The sequence below is a fragment of the Camelus bactrianus genome, chromosome 2, assembly GCF_048773025.1.
Source record: "Camelus bactrianus isolate YW-2024 breed Bactrian camel chromosome 2, ASM4877302v1, whole genome shotgun sequence".
Taxonomy (NCBI): Eukaryota; Metazoa; Chordata; class Mammalia; order Artiodactyla; family Camelidae; genus Camelus; species Camelus bactrianus.
The window spans coordinates 77,591,597-77,616,923 of NC_133540.1; the positions used below are offsets into that span (position 1 = coordinate 77,591,597).

The 25,327-nt window shown below is 34.9% G+C and overlaps 1 protein-coding gene across 11 annotated transcripts in view; it reads left to right on the forward strand.

Annotated features, from left to right (window-relative positions):
* Positions 1 to 25,327, forward strand: part of ADGRL3 (adhesion G protein-coupled receptor L3) — an 822,802-nt gene that overhangs the window by 503,037 nt on the left and 294,438 nt on the right. For 9 of the 11 annotated variants that reach the window (XM_074344099.1, XM_074344100.1, XM_045504712.2 and 6 more), the window contains one exon: positions 6,998 to 7,078. The exons of the other annotated variants lie outside the window; for them this stretch is intronic. In XM_074344099.1, the coding sequence (XP_074200200.1) occupies positions 6,998 to 7,078 (81 nt within the window). The remainder of the gene's footprint in view (positions 1 to 6,997; positions 7,079 to 25,327) is intronic. 11 annotated transcript variants of the gene reach the window in all.

Below are 25,327 nucleotides of genomic sequence, written 5' to 3' on the forward strand. Positions count from 1 at the left end.
TAATCAAGATCAGAAGTTGAAAATTTAAAGCAAACAAACAAAAAAGAAGGCATAAAATCTGCCTAGAGAGCCGTAAACTATTAAAGTTGTTTACAGTACTGTATAGAAAATGAGGAGAATTTGAGTTGAAGTGTGGTATAACTGGAGAAACCAGTGGGGACTTTATGGTAATAAAATGTATTTTTACTTCAGGAGCAAAGTTGTGTTCATTTTCCGAATTATATATCACTGTATTTTATTTATGCCTTTTTTTACTCATTGGTCATTGGTGACATTATTAATAGGTCCATGACTATGTGTAAAATTTGAAATAAATGTATTAGGAAAAAGCATCTGATACCAGCACATTTCATTCTTTCATTCTTAATTACTAGAATTAGATTTGGGCTCTTATTTATACTTTTATCTTTTTACAGTTTCTCATAGAAGTCTGATACTATCTCCTGCCTTCTCTTGAACCCTTCAGATGCTATTCATGGAAATTAAATTAGGCCTTCCCTGCTTCACTCTATTTAAAATTTCAACCTGCCCCCTGCTTCCACCTCAAATACCCTTTAACCTGTTCTAATTTGTTTCCAATGCCCTCAGCATTTTACGTGTATAATATTATTGATGCATTTATTGTGTTAATTGCTTACTGTCTGCCTTCCCCTACTTAAGAGTGCGGGTTATCATTTATTTTCTTGTGTGGCGTATGCCAACAACCTAAAAAGGCACCTGTCATGTAGTAGGCACTCAAGGAATGTTGGTTGATGAATGAAAGAATGAATTACTAAATAATAGCTAAAAATTAAGTACTCTACTGTATACCAGTTGCACATAGAAATTAAACAGCTTCATACTTGCTGGCTAATAACTTAGATGCCTAAATAGTTCTATGGCAGAAATGTGGCAGAGTTCGAATACCAGCACAGGCAGTCCTGTTTTCCAAGCGTGATCTTACCTGTTATGCTAAGCTTTCTAGACATGGCTCAATGGGGAAAAAGTACATATTTTTATAAATAAATAGTTTTCAACTCTTTTAATGTCTCAACACACTTGAAAAGTCATGCCCCACACACCTTGAAAACAGCGACTTGCTAGGTAAGGCTTCAGAGGTAAGAGAGGGTCGAGGGCAGTTTTCTGCAGGCTAGCTGCGTGCCCTTTCTTACTGTCCTCAGACGTCATTCTTGACAAACACCACATTGATCTGACTTTTGAAAGTCACCAATTTCTCAAGATTTTAGGTTCCTTATTCTAAAATGTAAGTTTGGGACTATAAGCTAACAAATATCTTTCTCTCTCCAAATTCTGTGGTTCTAATTTCTGTGCTATGATGTACAAGTAAAGTATTGACAGTAGAAAGAGAAAAAAAAAGCCTTTTCCTGTACCTTATGCTGATCAAGCCTTTGCTATATTTGAACTTTAGTAGAAATTGCACCGGATTCCTCAGTGAAATAGAAATTAAATAAAAGTTCAAAAAGAGATTGAAGATAGAAAAATAATGGCTTTTCCAAAATCTGTAATGGCCTTTGGGTTTTGCAATAATGCTGGATTCTACTGGCAAGAACTCTTAAAAATTCTGCCTCTTTGGCATACCTAACACTGGATAGTTCACACATTGCCCCTTCAGAATGTGAGCTACTCTTCCTTTGTTTTTGTTTTTTAGCCTAGATCATTTTTCTCCTACTTTCTTGATGTGGATGAACTATATAACTCCTGACCCAAACCCTCTGCTTTATCTTTCTGTGTTCACTTGAGGAGATTGTTCACTTGAGGAGATTGTTCCCTTCCCAGATTTTCACAGTTACCTTAATTATTTCAAAATCTCATCAATCCTGATTTAACTACACCATCATCTAAAAACAAACAAAGCAAACAAGCAAAAAAAAACTTTAAAAAAAAGTCTTTATGAAGCCCTCATACACTCCTAATGAAAAATAAAATGGTACAGCTTCTTTGGAAATCAGACTGGCAGTTTCTCAAAATTTTACATAGTGTTTACCATATGACCCAGTAATTCCACTTTTAGGTATATATATTCAAGAAAAATGTAACTTATGTCTGCACAAAAACTTGTATAGGAAGGTTCATAGCAGCATTATTCATAATAGTCAAAAGGTGGAAATGACCCTCAAAATCCATCAATTGATGAATGATACAAAAAATATGGTATTTTTAATGGAATATTATTTGGCAACATAAAAGAATGAAGTACTGATTTGTACTACCTGAAAAAATTAAATTGAATAAAGGAAGTTGAGCACAAAAGACTATGTTTTTTATTTACCTGAAATTTACCAAACAGGTAAATCTATAGAGATGAAAAGCAGATGAATAGTTGCCTAGAACTGGAGTTGGAATGAAATGGAGAGTGCTATGCTAGTAAACAGGCTTCCAATTTCTAATGGTCTCAAGTTGATTGTGGTAGAAGTTGCACAGATCTGTAAATATACTAAAAATACTGAATTGTATACTTGAAATGGGTAAATTGTATGATAAGTAAATTACATATCAGTATAGATATTTCACATAAATGTAAACATATGTAGGTAGATATATGTACATATACAAATACATACAGTGACATCTTTGTGCAAATGTATCATTCACCTAGACTAAAATTTGAATAAAATCTAACTCATAAGCTTCCCACATTGCCATTATTCTTCTAGACTCCTACGCAGTAAACCAAGAAACCTTTTTCCTCCCCCTTTTTAATTCTTTGTAATTATTTTTGAAATCTATCAGTAAACAGTGCTTATTTCTTTGGTAATTAGTTTGTAGGAAATTAAAGGTAAAATGACAGGTGAACAGTAGCACCAGGAAATTTTAGTGGCACCTAAAATGCATATCCTATAAATTCAATCTTTAAAATTTAAATTCTGCAACACAAAATAATTAAGAACAAGAGTATATAGATGAATTTTAACCTGGGGATATATTTCTTACAAGAAACAAAGATCACAGAACATAACTAAAGTGTTATTTTCAGTATATCTAGCTCTAAGGAGGTAGGAAAGTCAGAGTCAATAACTAATAATTACAACAATAACAATCAAAAAAGTTTAATGACAGATATCAAGCAAGTTCAGAAATTTCATTCAAAATGGGGAAAATAGAATACTTAAACAATGAAATATCCTTACAACCAAAATATAGAAAACTTCAAAAAACAGTTTTTTTTCCTATTTATTGAAAGGCAATTCAAACAAAAGGCAATTCATTTAAAACATATGAAGACAAACTATATTAGATGTTTATTCTGAAAATTATGGAAGTAATGTAGTTCTAATAAAATCTCAATATGACTGTTTTGCTTTAAAAATTAGAAAAGAATGCAATAAAATTCAGAAGGAAAAATGAGCAGGTATGTATCTTTTTAATTTGAAAAAGTAAGGGCAAAAATAAAAACAGCACATCACATATTTAGATACATAAAGCTGCAGTTACAAGGACCAGGCAAGACTAGTAGAAGACAATTATGGTGGAAAATGTGTCCGAATTTTAAAAATATGTGTTTGTGATGCTTTTTACCTCCCTATGCTCTTTTTGAACTGATTATATTTTTTATTGTTGAACATTATTCACCATAAAGTTTAAGAGAAATGTTTATGGAAGTTATTTATGGTTTTAACTGGAGTTTATTATTACTATTATTTTGCAGTTATTCATAATGTTCTTTCTTTATTTGCTGTCTGTGTGCTGCTAGGTGGGGCTGTGTACCCACCCAGTTGGTTGCTTGTCTGATGCCTTCCAGTACTGATACCTACAGGTTGGTGGGCGGGACCAGGTTTCAGTGCTAATAGGCTAGAGGGAAGGTTCCAAAATGGCACTTACCAACACCAGTGTCCACATAGTAGAACAAGCTCCTAAAAATGGCTGCCACCAATGTCTGTGTCTCCAAGGTGAGCTTCAGGTGCCTCCAGCCTCTTCTGCAGGCTTTCCAAGGTCAACTGATGGGTCTGACCCAGGCTCCTTTCAAATTACTCCTTCTGCCCTGGGTCCTGGAGCATGTGAGATCTTATATGCTCATTAAAAGTGGAGTCTCTATTTCCCACAGCCCTCTTGCTCTCCCTACAGTAAGCCCCTTTTGGCCTTCAAAGTCAAATGTGCTGGAGGTGTGTCTTCCCGGTACAGGTTGGGGAGCCTGAATGGGGGCTCAGGCCCCTCACTCCCTGGGGAGAACCTCTGTAGTTGTAATTATCCTCCCCCGTGTGGGTCATCCCCCAGGGGTATGGGTCTTGACTATATACCAGGACTCCACCCCTTCTACTGGTCTCATCGTGGTTCCTTTTTTATATCTTGAGTTGTGGAAGATTTTTCCTGCTGGGTTCCGGTCTTGGCTGTCAATAGTTTGCTCTGTAAGTAGTTGTAATTTTGGTATGCCCATGGGAGGAACTGAGCTTAGGGTCTTCCCACTCCACCATCTTGGCCAAACACCTTTTTCAGTCATTCTTAAAGGGGAGAAGGTGGAACTTTGAGAGACACTGAGTATTTTTTCAAACTATGCAGACCTTTCCCCATATTCCCATATGCCCAACCTGATAAAGAGCAGTTACTGCCCTGAGAATTATTGCCTCATATTTATCTATTTGTTAGTTAGCCTTAGTTAGAAATAGTGCCTATTAAAGTAGGTTTTATTACCCTTCATGTATTTCTGTGGAGATAAATGTGTGCATACCACTGATCTAAAGTAAAGCAGAAATCTATAAGGATTGGATTGGTGTAATCAATCAACAACTTTCTCCATAATTCCTAGTTTTTATTCTGTGGGTCAGAAATTTCAGTCACCAAACTGAAATCCATTACTGCATTTCTCACCTTTCTCTAAGACTTAGAATCCGCGTCAGTTTTTACCACCGTGACTTTCCCTGCCACACCTCTTCCTGCAGTTTGGTGGATTTCTCCTTGGAGAGAGAATGGAAATGATTGCACACCAAGTTCAGGACGTGACTACCAATCCTCCCCACCCCATTCCACTGGCTCTTTGATATCCCCATTCCCCTCAAGGGACTGCACACTGGTCCTGTGCTGCCTACAGTATCTGTGTTGAACACTCTTGAAGTTACATGCTTATCCTAAGAAAAGAGACACGTGTGGCATTTAAAGGGACTGTTTACTTCATTCTGAATGTCGGGGTGACAGTTCTAAAAGCAGTTGCCTGTCAGAGTTTAATCACTAAATCTATACACATTATTTGCAAGTTTAGTGTACCTTCTTTGAGACAAATATTATGACAGATGAAAGCACTTCAAATTTGGAGTCAAATGCTAGCCTTGCTATGTACTAGCTGCAAGTTAGTTACATAAGCTCTGCTTGTTTCTTTGATTTTAAAATATGTAGACTAGCATAGTACCTGCCTTTAAATTCTTATAGTGATATTGGCTGCATAAAAGGAGATGATGTATGTTTGAATGCATAGTGGTTATTATATGTGGTGAAAGCCATGTTCCTTGATTAGACATGAAATCAATATTGTTTTATATGCTGAGATTCTTTTCAACCAGTGTAGAGTGAAAGATTCTTATTTTCATTTTACATGATTGATAAAGTTTCAAACCAATTCATTTGCAATGCAATGACACTGGACCTTAAAAATAAAAATGCATTTGCAACCAAGTTTGCAACATAGGTAAACATCAGGTGTTTTTGCAATTAAGATAATCTGAAGATTTTAATAAGCTATATTACACATGGACTGCTAACAATGCATAGTCACCGTCTTAACTTCTTTCGTAATGGTGCTTTTAGTATTCCACTGAAACATGGCCAGTGAATGCACAATATTCTTAGTTACCATTATGAGGGGCTCTGTGTATTACAGCCTCTCCACTGTGTCTGCTGTTAGCTAGAAAAATGCTGGGAGCAACAGCAGCTACTATCAACAGGGAGCCATATTAATTATTTGAAATGTGCCTCATAAGAGGAATCAGCAGAGTTTATTACAAGTCGAATATTACTTGAAACGGGAAGGTTACTCTAACTGTTATCATAATCTATGTGTCATTAACTTTCCTTGTTTAGGAAAAGAGATTAACACCCCTGTTAATTGCTATAGTAAATGTATAAAGTATAACTGCATATTCCCATTGTAGAAAGAAGGTAGTGTGTTTTCTACTTGTACCCAAACCTTTTTATATAAAGTAGGTTTAGAAATTGAACTCTAGTTATGCTTTCTTGCCTCAAAATCCTAATTGCTTACTGGATCATAGGTATACAAACTATATAGCTACTTTGAGCATTAGAAAATCTGTTTTTAAGCTGGCTTTTTTTTTTTTTGCAGTCAGCATTTTGGCCTTCAAATCAATTTTAACACTTTTTTAACTCATAAGACAGAAAGTGTATTATTGCAGATATGTATGTGTGCTGGCAAAGTGCTTTGCAAAAAACAGAGGATGAATCCATCTACCTGTTTTTTATATTGTGGTTAGTTACTATTTTTTCATCAAATATAATCAGCAATAGGAGTAGTTTTCTTTTCAAATACAGGTAAAAAATACTTAAAAAGCAAAGTAAATCATAAAAATAAAGTGTAAATTCATTAGGATCGTAAAGTTGTCTAAGTGCTAATCATAGCGTTATCTGATGGAGAGGACAGTCTGCAGATTCTTTATTACTGATCTGCTGTGAAGTAAATGCAGAAAGGAAGAATGTTTACAAACACTTAAAGTAAATTGATTGAGTACTTAATTGCTGTTTAATCTGACAATGAAACCAAGGTTTTTTATTTGGCATGTCTTTGTTTTTAATTTTTCCACGTCATTTTTCGTGTCAGTCATTTTTATTGTATTTCTTAAAGTTTCACTCTACAATAAATTTGTGATTTAACAACAGCAACAACAAAACTAGATGGTTTGAGGACTGATTTAATTGGTTGATGTTTAGATGGCACACAATGATTCTATGTTTGGATAGATCTGCCTGCACTCTTCAGCGTGGAGAGAGATGATGTGACATCATAAAAAAAAAAGTAAAAGACATAATGTCTTCTTAACATTTATTTTTGGGTCCACAGGGCAGGCACATCATGGACAGGTATCGTACATCTCTCCACCAATTCACCTTGACTCTGAGCTAGAAAGACCCCCTGTTAGAGGTGAGTTGTTGTTTTCTTTTTTTACTTAAAGGAAAAGAAACTCTATTCATTCCTTGATGAAGGCCTTGATAAATGTGTATTTTACAATGCACTGCCTGTTTACAAAACAGGAGGAAAATGGTATGTCAGGACTATGATAACAGAAAGAGTAAGTCTTCTTTATAAACTAAGATGGGAAATGTTGTTCTGAGAAATGTTGGTAAACCAACAGAAGAAATAGGGATCCACAGTGGAAGACTAGTTGAAAATCAGCCTAGATTTAGAGATGACCAGATAATCATTCCTTTTTTTATTGGAACTGTCTTCTACTACTATCCTTTTATTTTATTTTTTAAAATAAATTGAAATATCTAAATCTAAGTCACACTGACAATTTCCTTGCAGAGTGATATTTTATATTATATTGTTATTCTATTTAAAAGTCATTTTAGTATTGATACGATAATTTAGCTTTAAAATATATAGATTAAAGTTATATATTTAAATTGATGCCATCTGTGTAAAGATTTTTAAAAATAGCCAGTCATACAAAATAGGAGTTAAAAGTAACATTTATTATCTCATAATCTAAATATAGAATGTATCTTTCTACTTTAAAAAATAGTGATTTTTTAAATGTTTTGTAATGTTCAGAGTGATGTAAAGTAGACACGACTTTTGATTTTATAAATACCAAATACCCTAATTTAAATTTGATTAAATTTAGTTAATTTTTTGGTTTAAAGTAATACAGTATATTTTCTTTAAAAGCTATTATATCTGACTTCCATGAGCATGTTTTCTGTACATGCTATTTCCTCTTCCAGGAGTCTCTTACCTTTTCTACCCAATAAGTTTCTGCCAGTGTTTCAATGCTCTGCTTATCTTCAGTTCCTCCATTAAGCCTTCCTAGACTATGTACTAGACAGGAGCTAAGTGCACGCTTCTATCCTCCAAATATCTCCGGTGCTTGCCTCAGTGATTACACCTAAAACATTGCATTTTATTTTTTAGTGTGCTTGTTTCCTTTTCTCTTCTGTAATGTCCTTGAGGGCAAAGAGGGCTATAATTATTATTTCTCCTCCAGCCACTGGTCTGTGCTTGGCCCATAATAGGAACTCACAATGATTTCTGTCTAAGTGACTGAAAGTGAAGGTGACAGCCTAGATTCTGAAGGATGCATCCTCATTTTCCAAGAAGAAAACAGCAGGGACAGTTAGAGAATCTCACAAAGAGGAAGCAGAAAAAACTATGGTTATATGAAGGTTGTGGTATTTTTCAGGAAATGTGCTGGGTGCGCAGTAAAATGGGCGTAGTTCTAGAGGAAGAGACTGGAAAGATGTAATGAGGTAGATTGTGGAAGATTCTGTATCACATGCCAAGGAGTTTGTATTTTATCCTCAGAAAAAATCATGAAATATTTTTAATTTTTAAAAAAATTTTCCCAAGTTAGTAGAGTATTACATCATAACATTATCAGTTCTTGATATGAGAAAAATACCTCTGAAGTCAGTGTAGATGATGAGAGATTGGCAGAGGGAAGCTGTTTCAGTAATCCAGGTAAAAGAAGAGTGGGAAATTAGTTAGAAGTGTGTTGGCAGCAATGTCAGGGCCTGAGAAATATTTTGAAGAGATGTGGCATTGACTGAACAGATACAGGGGAAAGAGCAGAAATGCTTCTAAGATTTCTATATTGATTAACTGCTTGGATGCTTATGACATAATTCCTCATCATGAGGAATAGATGAATTTTAAATGGATGCCTTGTTTTAGACATGTTAATGCTTAGTAGAATGTTGTTCCTGTCAAAGATTTATGCAAATTGATGGCTTTAATTTAATTCTTCACGTGATCCCAGTATGATTTGGAAAGAGTACTGTACAATCATGGATAGGATAGTGTAGTAATCTACTCTAAAAGTCAGTGGCTTAAAACAAGAAACATTTTTATAGTTCTCAGAATTCATTGAATTGCATCTGTGGTGACTTGACTGAGGTTGGATGTTTAGTAGTTAAGCAGGCTGATGGATTTTTCAGGGGAGGAAACTCACTTACATGTTTGGTTGGTAGTCACCTTGATGTCATCTGGGGTGATGGCCATATGGCTGTCACCTTCCAGCCCACTAGCCCCTGCTCATTCCCATTGTGACAGGATTCCTAGCAATAAATAGGAACATCCCAAATTTCAAATATTGTTCAAGACTCTGCCTGTGTATTGTTTGCTGTGTCCCATTAGCCAAAGCCAATCACACAGCCAACTCCAGACTTAAGAAATAGACTCCATCTCTTGATGGAGGAACCACAATCCAGAGGACCATGGATACAGGAAGGAGAGGAATTTGGGCCATTTCAACCAACCATAGCTAGGCAGACAAAGAGTAAAATAAATTTAGAATGAAATAAGACAAACACTGAATGATAAAATGAAGGGCTTTAGAGCCAATAAACTTAAACTGGGGAGTTCTAGACCTTTCTTACCTTTAGTTTCCTTAACTACTACACAGAAGATCAGAAATAAGAACTCCACAGTGTTTTTGTGAGGATTAGGGATAATATAGAGTCTGGCATCTGGTAGGCCCTAGATAAAATGTGGCTGTTACTATGTACTTGCAGGTTTGCGGCTGTGGCATATGGGAAGGAAGGCCTGCCAGGCAGCCAGGCAGCCCTGCATGACCTGAAGCAGCTTCTGTCTGTCACCTGTAAAACAAGGATAATGTCACCCTGGCATGTTTATAGGGATGATTAAGTGAAATAGTTAGTGTCAAGTTCCTGGCAAATACCTGACATAAAACTAGACCCTAAAGAGTTAGTAGGCAGGTAGGCATTATCACGAGCTTTGTTTTAAAATACCATCTTAGTAAAAGTAGTCATGGTATTGACCTGTGAAAAATGAGTCACTAGAATCCAACAATGATCCCTGCTTGATATTTGCCTCCAATTGTGCTCTCTATGTTAGAATGATTGTCTTGTTAACTTGTAGTTCTCACATTGTTCCTCTACATGCAGTGACCCAAAGACCCTTCTAAACGGTCTGTGATTAATACAATTGCAGTTATAGTTATTAGCTCATGTGCCACAGTCCTGCAATTTTCAAAAAAATAAGGACATTTATTAGATAAATAAAAGTTTGTATAAATCACTGAAGTAACATTGCAGAAGACTTGCTTTTTTCCTTAAAATTATCTAATATTTCATTTAAAAACAAATATTGGAAATGGTATAGAGTTGGAAATATCATTACTTTGAAACTACAAAACATTTCCTTCGAACTTCCAACTATCACCTCCTCATCTTCATTTACTATTTTTAATTATACTGTACATTTTTTATATTTATAATGTAGTCAAATTACACAAATGACCCATACAAATATCTATATCTATATAGAGAGAGGATCTGTCATGAGTATTACAAGTTTTTAATTGAATGTATGCAATATAAGATAAATTAGCTTCTTTAAATAATTTGGAATTCTATCTCTAACAATTTTTCACAAGATTATATAGTAGTGTCCTTTGTACTACCTGAAAACCAACATTAGTGAACTCTTTTAGCTTTCCTTTTTCTATTTTTCTACTATAATTTTATACATACTGAGAATATGAGAGCTATGTTGTGATATCCTCCTTTCCCCACTGACCTACAGCTCTCTGTATTCTCTTCCTTTCCCTTCCTGTACCAGTTTTCCCTAGTGTATATGCATGTTAATGTTTCAGGAATTATTGCTTAACTTAGTAATCCTGTGCATTTTTCAGACTTCATTACATTTTTATGGAAAAGTCACACTTAATTGTTTTATTGTCTTCAAGCTAGCAATACAAAACAATATTTCAAAATGTATTAATGTAGTTATCAATATTAGCACAGGGAATTTTTCAGTAGAAAGTATGAATTATCTAATATACAGTTGCACCGTCAGATTGCTTCAGATATTTTGCTGTTTTATTATGTTCTCATCTGAAATATTTTGGATTACTTGATAATCCAAGTAACAGTGATTGTGCTTTGAGTATTTGAGACAGTAAACTAAATATTGGTAACTCTGACATTGTGTTTTAAGCCTCTATTTTAAAAACTAATTACATAATTATTTTTCATATAGATAGATGTAGATATAGATATATATTATATTTTCATTCCTTTTTTTGTCCCCTCAAGTTCTATATAACCTGTGAATCCACATGTCACCATGCTACCCTCCTTGCAATTCTTTCAATTTCTTTCGCTTTTGCTCTCATCTTTTTTTTACGGAAAAAATATTTTGTGAAATTGATGCATTAGTTCGCCATAATATATTTCTTCTTTGGTATTGTGCATTTTAATTGTGACCAACATGCTTTTAGTAACCTTACAGAATAGCAGCAAGCTACCAAATAACTTTGAATAAAATGTTGAAATCTATATTTCAAAGTAGCTGAAGTATATAAATTCAGTGACACTTACTGATGTGTCACTGAATTTCTTTAAATCTAATGTGATCATACATGACATTTGGTCACATAATTTATGCTTCTGATAACTTTATATACATTCTTCAATTTACAGATTTTGCTACTGAATAAGGGTGTAAATTTCAATAGTTTACTAGTACATTAATGTCACAATACATTACAAGGTAATTAACCAGAGCTGCCACTATAAATAGAAAAATAGTCACAGCCCTCACTATAAACTACTTAATAAAAATAAGATCCTGAATCAGCATTCACCATTATAGTAATTTTTCTTGCCATACGTCTCATTAATCAGGACTTAAAAAAATTAGCTTCATCTAGAAGCACTATTATTTTTAAGCCTTTCATTATTAAAAGAAGTTTGTTACAATTTTGTACTTAATTTAATGGGATTGATTATATATTTCTGTATGCAAATAAACTCTACATGCTTTTCAGACGTATTTCCTAATTCTGTATATTATAATTGGAAATGAAAGCCTACTTTGGTAGTTTTGTAGTAGATTTGTAAATAAGCACCACAGATTTCTTAGCAGGGCTCATTAGGATTTGCAGTTCTGAAGGACACGTGTCCTCACCAAGGATCCTTTCTCCTCAACTTACATTTTGCTTCCTAATTTCTCACAAAATACCCTACCCAGGAATCATGTCTATATTACAGGCAGAATGACTCAATGAAGGTGTTTGGGTGGGATTTGTTTTGGAAGCTGAATCAGAACCCTAAGCAGAGGTGAATATTTAAATGCAGATATACCAGTCAAGGGCATACCTTCAGTTGAAACTGTGTTTTGTCTTGGTTTTGTTTCATTTCATTGTTTTTCTATACACTTTATTGACAGCCTCAGCAGTCAGTGATAGAGCACTACCTGTGAATTCTTCCCATCACTAGGAATTTAGATAAGTTCCTGTCAGTAACCAAGGAAAGACATTAACTTCTGAAAAATGTCTTCCATTTATATTGCTAAGGATGATATTTTGAATATTCTGCTAAATAAAAATTTAACAGTTATCAGATACACTTCACCTTCCAATATGGAAAATCACTCATAATAAAGCTGGTGAAAACTGTAGTGTATTTATTTTGTACAGTATTTTGTATAATCTTCTTTTAGGTAAGGTCTTATATTTGATCACAAATCTAATACTAAACACTAATTTATACATTTGCTAATTGTTGACAGTTACAGTTTCTACTCCAAGAAAAAGCTAAAATATTTGGGCACATTTGAAAAACTGCATCTATTTTTTAAGCTGTTTTTTCTATAATAATATGAGTAATATAAACATGATTCCATTGGCAGATAATCAGTGAACTAGAATAATGCCAGGCGTTATTCCATGTGCAAACTGAATTATATTCAGCAATCTACACACCAAAAATATTTTTTTTAGATCAAAATAAACATGATCCTGCCTGGGGCATCTGTATTAAAAATAGGCTATAGCCAAAGATTTAGCATCACAAATTTTAGACATTGACACACAATATTATTTAGTGAAATACAAAAACATTTTAAATTGATTAAAATGAAATAGGAGCAAGATACCTGGCATTCTTATTGAGGAGTCTCCAAGCTTATTCTTTAATATGCTATGGTGGTGTTTTTCTAACTTACCTAGTTAGTTAGCAGATATCATGTGGTGGAACATAATTCTATATCTTTATCCACTCTTAACCCGTGGTGATAAAAATTAAACTTGCATATAACAGAGTGCTTTGACCATGTTAAATAAACATCCTTTTCCTACACTTGCAAGTGCCAAACATTGTTTTGCTCTGTTTAAAATACTCTGTGAACACCTACAAGATAGAAGCTTAGTGTATAGCTTGTTATTATTAATGGTGAACACCACTCCCGTTCATTAAGTATTTATCTTGTGTCAGACACAGGAAAAAATATTTTATACACATTGTCTCCTTTAGTCTTACAAGAATCTTACCACTTTTTTCATTCAGACTTCCTTATCATTATTCCACTTCTAGCATCACGCATACTACTATAATACTATATAGTAATAATTGAATTTGGGTTGAATTTAGTTGAAGCTAAATTCTAAACTTGATAGTAAAATGTACTCTTTATTCAGTATTGTTAGGAATATGCATGAAGATTTTGTAAATTGTAACATACTTAAAAAATATAAATTATTGTTTAAAAGCCAACATTTATTATTTGAAATAATTTAGCACATTCCTGCAGGCCCCTTGTGGAATATAAAATTCATGTGTTGAGAATAATTATTCCAGAGAGTAGTGTGATGTGGTAGTTTATCACATTAGGTTCCTAATCAGCTTGTCTTGGTGATCTCTCAGTGAGCCTGAATGAGAAGAGAGCTTGTCTGAATTCTGCTTCCCCACTGGCTGATGGAAAGATATTCTTAAAATTCAAAAGGTATTAAATAGAAGTGTGATCCTGTTGTAACCTGAACAGTCACCTTCAGATTCGGTGTGCTTGATGGCAGATCCAGTGAAAATGATCCTTGACTAGAGTAGGATGGTTCCTCCGTGGAGCTGTCATTCAGGGAGTAGGGACGTCTCCAGGATTAGGATGTCTCTAAGAAGCTGTGACCAGGGCTCAGTTCTCTGTACTTCACACCTCCGTACAGCTCTCCACCGCCTAGCTCTCTGTGTCCCCTCCTAAGACTGCTCACTGGCCCAGCTCTCCACAGTTTGCTGCCTTACATTCCAGTACTCCTCTTTGTCTTATTTTGGTTTTAGTCTCACTCAGACAAATGGGAGCATAGCTGCTTTAACTTGTTCAGGGAGAAAACATTTAGTATTTTCTAAATGCCACTACTTTTTTACAGTGAGGTATTGCTAGTCAATAATAATAACAAGAATAATAGCTAGCATTGATTACTCAAGTTAACTTTAAATCATGTGTTCAAACTAAAAATTACCTATATGATTCCCTCTCTCCCAGTTCCTAAAGAGAGCCAATCATAACATTCTTCAGGATAATTTCAATAATTACCACCTTTTTGAGTTGACATGATATGAACACTTACTATTTATACTTAAGACTTGTGCCGAGCTGTTAAGCACTTGACATGAATTATTTCATTAATTTCTTGAATCCCATGAATAAGTTAGTGTTATTTTGATAACTTGTGAATGAAAAAACTAAGACATCGAGAGTTTTTTTAAACTTCATAAAGTTCAGGCAAGTGTAAAGTATTGAAGCCAGGATTCAAACCCAAGCATCTATAAAATCTGGTTTGGCAGTTTTTCATTTGTACTAAAGAAACAGTGACTTAATTTCCAAAACTACATCCTATAGCAAGTAATTAGTAATGAAACATATTACCAGCAAAGGATGGGGCATATGACCGTCCAGAGTATAGTATTTTTTTTTAATTCCTCACTGTTTCCATTATTCATCTCAAGAACACAATATGGCACAAGCAGTGTGAACACTTATGTACACTACTGCCCAGTGACAAATTTTTTGTGTCTGTTGTCTTTTTTTATAAAAATAGGATATCTTTATTCTACTACCATTCTGTTACCTTTTACTTTTTTCATAAAATGTCTTAATGGTTTTTCACAAAAGAGATACCTAAAATCATACCACAAAAAAGTAAGTCAGACATTCTTATAATGTTTCACAAATTGTATATAAATTAATGTACTAAATTTTGTTATACTTTATTTGTGATAAAATGTCCTGTTTTTGTGTTTTTCAGTATTTTCTCTGCAAAATGGTTATTATTTATAGAATCACCAGAAAGTTGTTTTTATACCTGTATACTCAAAATAATTGCCTTACTGCCAGGAGCAGACAGCTGGCTGATAGCTGTGTGTCAGGCCACCACCAGAGCCTGAGATGGGGTGAAAAAGGAGTCGACTTGACCTCCAAATATAACTGTCACCTGCATCCCCACCTGCTGAATGCCCACAGCTACAAGGTTCTGATTTTTTGATGCACCCACACAACACATGCATACACACACACACACACACACACACACACACACACCACTCAGGAGTAGTACCTTCTTTAATATAATTCTAACTTGACAATAGATTTAGAAGATAGGTATGATAAAAATAAAATGTACAGTAAATCCTCAATATTCAAAATATCTTTTAGAGTCAATTGCCTGAGATTAGATAAGATCTCTTTTCTCTAGATTCATCTTTTATATGTGGATGGAAGGAGTTGAGACTATTACAGATAAAACATCCTCCTACACATCACTATCACAAGAATGGGGAGAGTGAGGATCTTGTTTCCTTAAATTTAAAAGGCATATGCTTCTGTATGGGAAGCGCTGACTTTGAGTATTGTCCATCCCATAATACGCCAAACAGCATTGCCTTCTAAAAAGCACTTGGCTCCCTCAATACTAAGAAGCACTTTTCTCTTTGTTAGTTATAGCTCTGGGTCCAGCAATTATTTCCAGCTCTTAGGAGACCAGCAGAAAACTTCCCTCACTGAAACTAGGTTCTCCTATTAAGTTTGGCATCAGATTCTCTGGGATAGAATCACAAGGAAGTATGCAGCTGCAATTCTAATCCTTGGATTTAATCCTAGTAACCTGAAATTGCTAACTATATGATCATGGACAAATCCCATATCCACAGCAACAACCTCTTTCCCAAGATTGTTTAATTATCAAATCCCAGATATGCTACTATATGTGGATGTGCTTCAGACCCTATGGAATGCTATACAAATATTGTTTAGTATAATTTAGCAGCAACACTCTATTGCTCTAGTCTAAAACTCAGTGTAGCTCATACATAAGATCAAGAAAATGAGTCCTCAAGAGAGTTTGCAATGTTTTCATCCTCCTTAAATCCTATTGGCTTAATTATGATACTGTTTCATGTTTAAAATAATGATACTTTCCTTGTGAATGTCTGTATATTTAAAATCGTGAACATGTATCAGACAATAAGATTATTCCACAGCTTTTCTTTGTGCTCTCCTGAAAGAGTAACTTTCATTCAACGTTCAACAAATATTTTCTATACAGTTGCATTTTGTGCATGGGTTAGATTCTGAAGTTAGGGGGTAAAGCTGAAAAAACAAATAACAAAACCCACCTTGAAGAGCCCTCAAAATTATCTATAAAATAGAGTTTTTACAGTAATGGTTTATTCCTCAATATTAGAAAATATGAATAAAAAATACCCCAAACCTCTCTGGGTATGGAGGTACTTAGTGATGAGTGATGCAGGGAGGCTTAGAACCAAGGGAACATATCTCAGCAACCCTAGTCACTCTAGGTCATCAGCTCATTGGAAAATGGAAAATGAAATCCTCCCTCAAATTCTTTTTGAATATATATAGTAGAATTTAAGTCAAATTAATTTTAATGTAACTGTACTATAGTGAGCGCTTACCATATGCCAAGCTTACTCTGCAGGTGACGGGCAATACAATGATGCACAAGAGAGAAAAGCTAGACTTTACCTAGGAGTGGAGGAGGTGAACAATAGATCAGGTATAGGTTGAACAATCAAGATTATGAATAGGTGATGATTAGAGGTATAAAGGAGATATGTAAGGTGGATGGTCAAGGAAAACCACTCTAGAGTGGTGGCTATTTAGCTGAACAGTGAAGAATGAAAGTGAGTTAACCAAGATTAAAATTGAAGGATAGTATAATCAAAGGCCCTGAGGTACAAAAGTCATGGTGTGTTAATTCATTTGTTCACTAAGCAGATATGGATTAGGACCTAACCTGTGCCAGGTATTGAAGAAACTGTGCAGTTTACAAGTCTGTCAAGACTTCTTATGAAACATACGCTCCAGACAGGTGAGAAAAATAATAAATGAATAAAAAAATTAACACGTAAGTGGACATAATAATTCTGAAACATAGTGAGAGGCGGGACTGGAGATAGAGGTGGAGTATTTAGGCAGGATTCATCATGCAGGGCGTTTTTAAGGAAAAACCAGAGCTGGACAGTAGTTAAAGTGGTAAATAGAGATTTTTGTTGTTGTTGTTCAGAGATATTGCAGTAGAGGAATAAAGACCTCAGTATAGAAGGGGCTCAACTCCAAATACAGCCCAAACCAGTGGAAATTTATAGCCAAGAAATAGGGCAGAGGTCACTGAATGTAAAATTACTAAAAGGAGACATTAGAGTGAGGGGGATTGGAGCCAACTCGATAGGATTCTTGCTGAAGTCTGGCCAGGGTGGTCAGACATCACCAAGGAAACAGTGGAAGGTGAGGAATCAGACCAGGTACGGAGATCAGATATTGAGGGTGGGGGATTCTGGTTATACTGACGTAGCAGGGTCCTTGCTAAAACTGGATGTTACAGGGACATGCACAAATGGACCTAAAAGGAGGTTCAGGAGTCTAATTAAAGTTTGGTCTAGCAAAGAATCTTTGTCAGCCTTGTAGGCCATGAAAGGATTTTGGGTATTATCTTAAGAGCTGTGAGGATCCCCGAAGAATTTTTACATGGAGTACTGCTGTTACCCCAGCAGGTAAAGACCCTAGTTCTTGTCATACCCAAAAGATGAGTTTACAGTCAGGAGACAGTGCATTGTGTAGTGAAAGACTTTAAAAGATGTATTTAAAAAAGGAGAAGTACACGTCCAGGAACGGGAGGCAGGCTGACCCAAGGGAAGAAAAGCAGGGGTTTCTGTCTCCCCTTCTCTTATAAACCTCACTTAGAGATGGTCTCTCTCTCTCTCTCTCTTTTTTTAAAATATATATGTATTTATTGAAGTATAGTCGGTTTACAATGTGTCAATTTCTAGTGTACAGCACAATACTTCAGTCATATAGGAACATGTGTATATTTGTTTTCATATTTTTTCACTATAAGTTACTACTAGATATTGAATATAGTTCCCTGTGCTATACAGTATGAATTTGTCTCTTAATTGATTGATGGCTCTTGACCCTGGAATGCTTAGTCATGTTTCTCCCCTTTTGCGCGTGTCGTTACCCATTCTGTACACGGGAAAACCCATGGTGGGTGGGGCTAAACCACAATGTTAATTATAGTACGATGAGCATTGGGTCATGTCCGGTTAAGTCCTTTCTGCTACCGCACAGTCGTGACTGTTGGGTTCTAACTGGTTTCTTGCTGGCACTCATTAAGAAGAAGTCAAGTCCCTTTATCCTGGAGGAGGGTATAACACCATCTTCTGGACCATCCTCCACCAGTCTGCCTGGTGCCTTCACTTATCTAACTACCTAACACTACATGATCTGATTTTGACTTTTAAAAGATGACTCTAGCTACAGAGTGGAAAATGGCATAGAAAGAGGTAACTTCAGTCATACTGGTGTGGCCTTTATTTAAATTTCATTAGAGAATGCCCTCCTGCCACTTAAATTTTCCGAAGATTCTCTTTCCTTCTTTCCCTTATGCTTTCCACATTACTGGCCTTTGGGTAATGTATGACTTCTCTGATCCAGAAGTAGCAGAAGAATTTGGAAACTGCCAAATTCAGATTGCTCTGGGACTAAATGCTGAGCCCTTTAGAAGCAGTACCTGAGGGAACACATGCCTGGATTCCAACAAATGCTCAGGGGTTACAGTCCCCAAGGGAAGAAGGGCATTAGCTGCTATCAGATAACCAGTGAAAACACTGTGTTTGCTGTGTGCTTGCTGGGCACACTGCATACTGATTCTGTTAAAGAAGAATAGTCTTAGACTCTTCTTGGCTGTTGATTGCTAAGCTATTACTCTATTGATCAGGTTAGTCTGCGTTGCCTTTGGAACTGGGAAAGTTTTCAGTGCCCACAGTTGACATGGTGCGAACTGGGAAGAAAGAAGCTGGCAAAAGAGCTTGTTGCTGAGATCTTTGTGTACTAAACCTAGCAGATCAGTTATCCTATAGAAACCACAAAGGACTTTGAGGACAGAAGGCGTTAATACTTACACTTTTTTACATAGAAATGTTGACTCCAGGGCTTAGGATGGATTGGGAGCAAAGAGAATTGGTGGTAGGCTATTTCAAGAAAGATTCTTGAGAGCACAAACTTAAATACAGTAGCAGTGGGAGTAACGAAGACTTGATGGATTCATGGACATTGCAGTTAAAGCTTAATCCGACATGGTGATTGGTTGGATCTATTGAGAGAAAAAAAAAAGGTAATGCCTTGGTCTCTATTTTGATAATTTGGGTAAATATTGATACTGTCCTGGAAGACAAGAGAAATTCATGCTCAACCATTATTAAGCCTTTGAAAATACATGTAACATGAAATATGATTGGAAATCATTTCCTTTCAGTCTGTGGGAGATATGAAAAATAATTTCAGAGGTGTCTGAGACCTTTAGCCTTTTACAAGTAATTGAATTAGCCCTTTGGTCACCAGGTGGTTAGTTATCCCAAGATGTAATTTATTTAGAAGAGTATGACTAGTGGATTTATGTGATACTGTGTCTGATAAAGTTCTTTCCTGGGACCTGAAAGGCATGCCTGCCAGACTTTATTTAGGTTTTAATGAATGAATAAATGAAGCCAAGGCTACAGAGTGAAAACCACCTCTGGTCACCAAATGGTCCGTGCCTTTCCTTTGTTTCACTCTTTGAACATTTGTACTTCTTCATTTCAAATGCATGTGCTCATTTGAGAGGGCACCTCAGGGCATACTTGTTTTTTTGTTAGAAAAAAACATTCTTGAAGACAGAACACAGAGCATACAGGCTGCACTGCAAGTGCATAAAACCTGGAATACCAGATGGAAATGCCTTAGCCTTGTACTTCTGATTTTTTGAAGTTGAAAAAAAAAAAGGATACACAGTCAAATTTTCTTCAGTTGTTTTTTCCTGTTATATAAGAATGTGATGTTAATATCTCAAAGAACATGGGTTTTTAGAAGAAAATCCTCAGAATTTTAAAACCAACCCCCCCCAAAAATTGGTAGTATATTTTTCTTTATAAAATCTACTCAGCTAAAATATTTTCTGGTAAGTTTAAATACATATGAATTAATGCTCTGGAGAATTTCTTAATTGAGTACTTTGTTTTACACTTTACTGAAATGTGTACTTTGAAAATATTGATGAAATTTGCCATTTCCCACCTTACACCAGCAACAGCTGAAACCTGGACCCCGTCTGGTGGCCTACACTCAGGCAGCACTGATCTAAGGCAAATGCCACAGTAAAAGCTACCTCCCCGCCCCTTCTTCTGTTAAATGTATCGAAGGTAAAAGAAAGCATAGTATTTTATTTAAGCTCTAGTTATTTTCCTTTTTCTCCTCGTCTCTTTCCGTTCCTATTACTCTAAAACTATTACTAGTGGTCATACTCTTAACATTGAAATATTTATAGGAAAAAGAATTGTTTTGAATGAGCAGATGGGCCAGTTCTAAGACAAGCTGCTATATTAATAAACATGTGTGGTACTTTATCAGCAAAGGAGCAAATTTTGACATTTCTTCTGGATGATTTGTATAGCCTATCACTATCACACCTGGTGCCGGGACAATAAATGGGCACTTAATAGTCAAGCAGTGTGCGAACACCTTCATTATAACTTCATTATGTCAGATATAATCATCTATTACTGACTGTCAGGCATTTAATTTATGATCAGTTGCCCTACAGAATTAGTGGCCATACAAATGAATGGTCCATTCATGTCACTTTTACTGTAAATTTCTTTCTCCCAATACCAGCCCCCTTTTTAAACACATAGAATTAATTTGATATCCTTTTGGGATTTTAGAATATATGTATTGTTTATATTTATGAAATTTGAAAAGTGTAAATGAGAATCACACTTGATATAAAATTCCATATGTTAATGTGTATATCTGTTTAAAATAATAATACAATTCTTCAGTTTTCTTTACTTATGAACTTTAGTTTGATTTTGTTAAAGAAGTGACAATGCTCTTAGGAAAAATGAAAGTTTTCCTTAGAGATCTACAATGATACAACAATATGCATACAGTTAACAATACTATACTATGCATCTAAAAGTTCATTGAGGGTAAATTTTATCCTATATATATTTTTACCACAACAACAGCAATAATAAAATTCCATTGGACCATGTAGACAAAATACATAATCAACTGTGGCACTACCAGAAGGATCTGTTAACAAGAAACAGTAAAAAGAGAAGCTTAGGTTTGTGAGAGCATTGCTGAGGGAAATAAGAGCCAGGAAATTAGTACTTTTTACTTGTTTAGGATTGATGTTCCTACTGACATCTGCAGAACCCTCCAGCCCTCTTCTTTGAACTTAGGAAAATACAGAAGAAATGTTTTCAGGATCACTTTCAGAAAGAGCTTCAGTGCTTATGAAGACTCCTGATTGAAGTTACTGTCTATGAAAAAGTTCTTTGAGAGATGTCTCAACTGCTGTCCACTGAGGACCTTAGGAATGGGGAGATGGTAGGACCCAGTAAATTGGAAAAGAAATTGTAAAGACTATTAAGCAATCAGTATAATTATTGGACCTTCCAGATTAGGAAAAAAATGAATGGTACAGAAAGGAAAATACTAACAAACTGATGACAAAGTTGGATGGTATGAGATGAATCTGCATTAGTACCAACACCTTGTAACAATTACCTTTTGCAATTTGAAAGGCTGGAGCTGCCAAAAAGAAGGTTCCACCTGGAACATAATATTATGAACCTGCCTGCCTTCCACCCAGTTCCAGCTTTCAGTGCAATGAGCGGTAGCACTGAGACAGGAAACAAGGTGGCTGTAGATTATTAGCTTTTTCATTAAAGTTTTAAACTTAAAGAAACCACGCATTTTGGAAGGGATGTCTTCCACAACTGAAATATGTCATCAAGGACAAGTAAGTGGAAGATGCTAAGTGGGGGATATTTAATTCTAATATCTTAAAGAATTAACAAGCTCTGGTGGTGTGAAAGAATGCAACTGCAAAGGCTTACTACAATTACACATTTCTAATTGGCATGGACATAGCTGCCTCAGATTTCCACTCTCTAAAGATTCCAGTGGTCAGTAGACATATTAGTCCATAGAATATTACATAGACTTGAACAACTAAAAAGCTCATTAAGGGACCCAGGCTGTATAAGATGATCTTTTAACCACCAAACCAAATAATATTGTTAAGGTTTATTTGGTGAAAACTCATGATAAAGTGACTTCAAATGATTCTGGCTGAGACACTTCAGGGATGCAAGCTTCCCAAATGAACTGATCAAGACTGCTGTCTTTTCCAGATGACCCTTGGGCAAGTGTAACCAGAATCAAGAGGAAGCTGGCAGTAAGGCTTAGCTGGCTGGCAAAAAAATTCTAAAACCTGCAGAGTAAGCTTCACATAGGAGAGCCCTGAGTCAGATCCAGCACTAGATAGCTGACTAGACCTGAGCACCTATTTTATTTTATTTTATTTTATTTTATTTTATTTTATTTTATTTTATTTTATTTTATTTTTTACAGTGTTCTCTTTGTTTTATTTTTTTTACATACTGTGCTGAAAATGTATTAAGCAACTAATTTTATTGCAGTTTTTCTTAGTTTGAATTTATAGTTTTATAATCTTTTTTTAGTATTTCTTTTTTTAAACATTTTTTATTGATTTATAATCATTTTACAGTATTGTGTCAAATTCCAGTGTTCAGCACAATTTTTCAGTTATGCATGAACATGTATATGTTCATTGTCACATTTTTTTCTCTGTGAGCTACCATAAGATTGTGTGTATATTTCCCTGTGCTATACAGTATAATCTTGTTTATCTATTCTACATTTTTGAAATCCCATCTATCCCTTCCCACCCTCTGCCCCCTTGGCAACCACAGGTTTGTATTCTATGCCTGTGAGTCTATTTCTGTTTTGTATTTACGTTTTGGTTTTTTGTTTATTTGTTTCTGTTTTTGTTTTTTAGATTACACATAGGAGTGATCTCATATGGTATTTTTCTTTCTCTTTCTGGCTTACTTCACTTAGAATGACATTCTCCAGGAGCATCCATGTTGCTGCAAATGGCGTTATGTTGTCGGTTTTTATGGCTGAGTAGCATTCCATTGTATAAATATACCACCTCTTCTTTATCCAGTCACCTGTTGATGGACATTTAGGCTGTTTCCATGTTTTGCTGAGCACCTATTTTAAACCAATAGACTGGTACTTGGCAGGGACCTGTGTTCATTTACTTTTTTTTCCCCCCGTCGTCTCATACGTATTTTTCTCATAGCTTCATTGGATCCACCGTTTCAAAAATCTAGATCATCTGGAACCTTATTGGAAAACTTGGTTTTATAGTCACTTGACTGTCCAGAATCATTGTTTTTTTCACCTTTCTGATCATCATGTTTGTGTAGAGCTAAATATATTTCCTGCAGTGTCTTCAGGCAAGATCTTGAATGTTTTTGTGTGCAAAATGAAAACCATTAAGAGACATGACCATCTGGAAATTAAAAGGAAAAATGCATTTATTTGTATCTGTATCCTCAAATTTATTTTATTTTTGCTGGTTACGCCAAGACTAGTTGAGAATAGAAGCATGTATCATGATGTATAAGTGGTAGGAAAAATACGAGCTACCCTGCAATTTTATGTAGCATAACGAGCATAATTTTTACAAGGGTGCTTGGTTTATTCTATATAAAAAACGTGCAGAAGTGAACACTTTGCCTTTTTGTTTCTAGCTATAATTACAATCTTTAAAATCCATTTTAATAAGTAGCTTTAGTCTTCATACATACTGAAATGGGCTTAACTCAAGAAAATAATATGAACAACGCTTTTAAGTGTTTAACAAGAAAAGAGAAACTATCACAATGAAAAGACTATAAATGATATGTACAGATCTTACCTTGAACACCAGTCATTCGATAAACTTTTATTGACTTTAACGGAAAACTTTAAGGTACAGCATCTATTTTAGGCTGTGGGGCAACAAAATGTAAATCGCTTTCAGTCAGCAAGAAAGGGAATAATTCCAAAATGTAAGCAGCTTTCTTTTCCCTCTTGGGTATAATTAGAACCATTATTAAATCAGAGCCATTAAACTGCTGGGAATTTGGGGACAATAATTAGATTTGTTTGTAAAAATTGATTGAAAAATAGTTAATCTAAAGAAAAATGACATAATTTTTTGAGAATTCACACTTTAACTGATTTTATTCCTTTTTATGTTTTCACAAAGATTATGACTTAATCTCTTTTCATTTTCCAAACTAGAAAAACTACTCACTACATTAAAGCTCCAAAATTCTATGATCTCTGAGAAAAATATTCTATAACTCGGTTCCTATCAAACTATGTAAACCCATTATTGTATGTACTGCTGAATTATCTTTGCCGTGAAAATAATTGAAACCTTGGAGTCATAGAGTTCTAAAGGCCAAGTGGAAACAATTTAAGTGCATTGTTTCCTTTATAAAATCCACTGGAGAGTTTTCTTTTTTTATTATGTGATTCAGAATAGACAGTGTTAAATGATTGATATGAAATGTTATAGTCTCTTGTTCATTTTACCAATCAAATTTGAATGTGTGATATTCAGGACATTATGCATTTTAAAACTATATGAATCTGAAGTACCCATAATTTCAAATCAAAAGACATGTAAAACCCAAATGTCTTCCTTATGCTAATATTTTTCCTTGAATAAAAATATTATTCATGAATGCTTATTATACTAGTTATTAAGATTTCCTTTTTAAATTACTGTATTTATCATGAAACAGATTTACTTCTCTGGAACTTTTTGATGTGTTCTCGATTAAGAAAAAATTAGTAAGTGATTTCCATTTATTCTGTCATGTGAAATCTTTGCCTTTATAAACATGTAATTTAAAATATGACTTTACTCAGTTCTATCCAGCTGTAACTGTAGGAGTAATACTGAATAATAGAAACAAAATTGAAATCCAAGACTTAGGAAATATC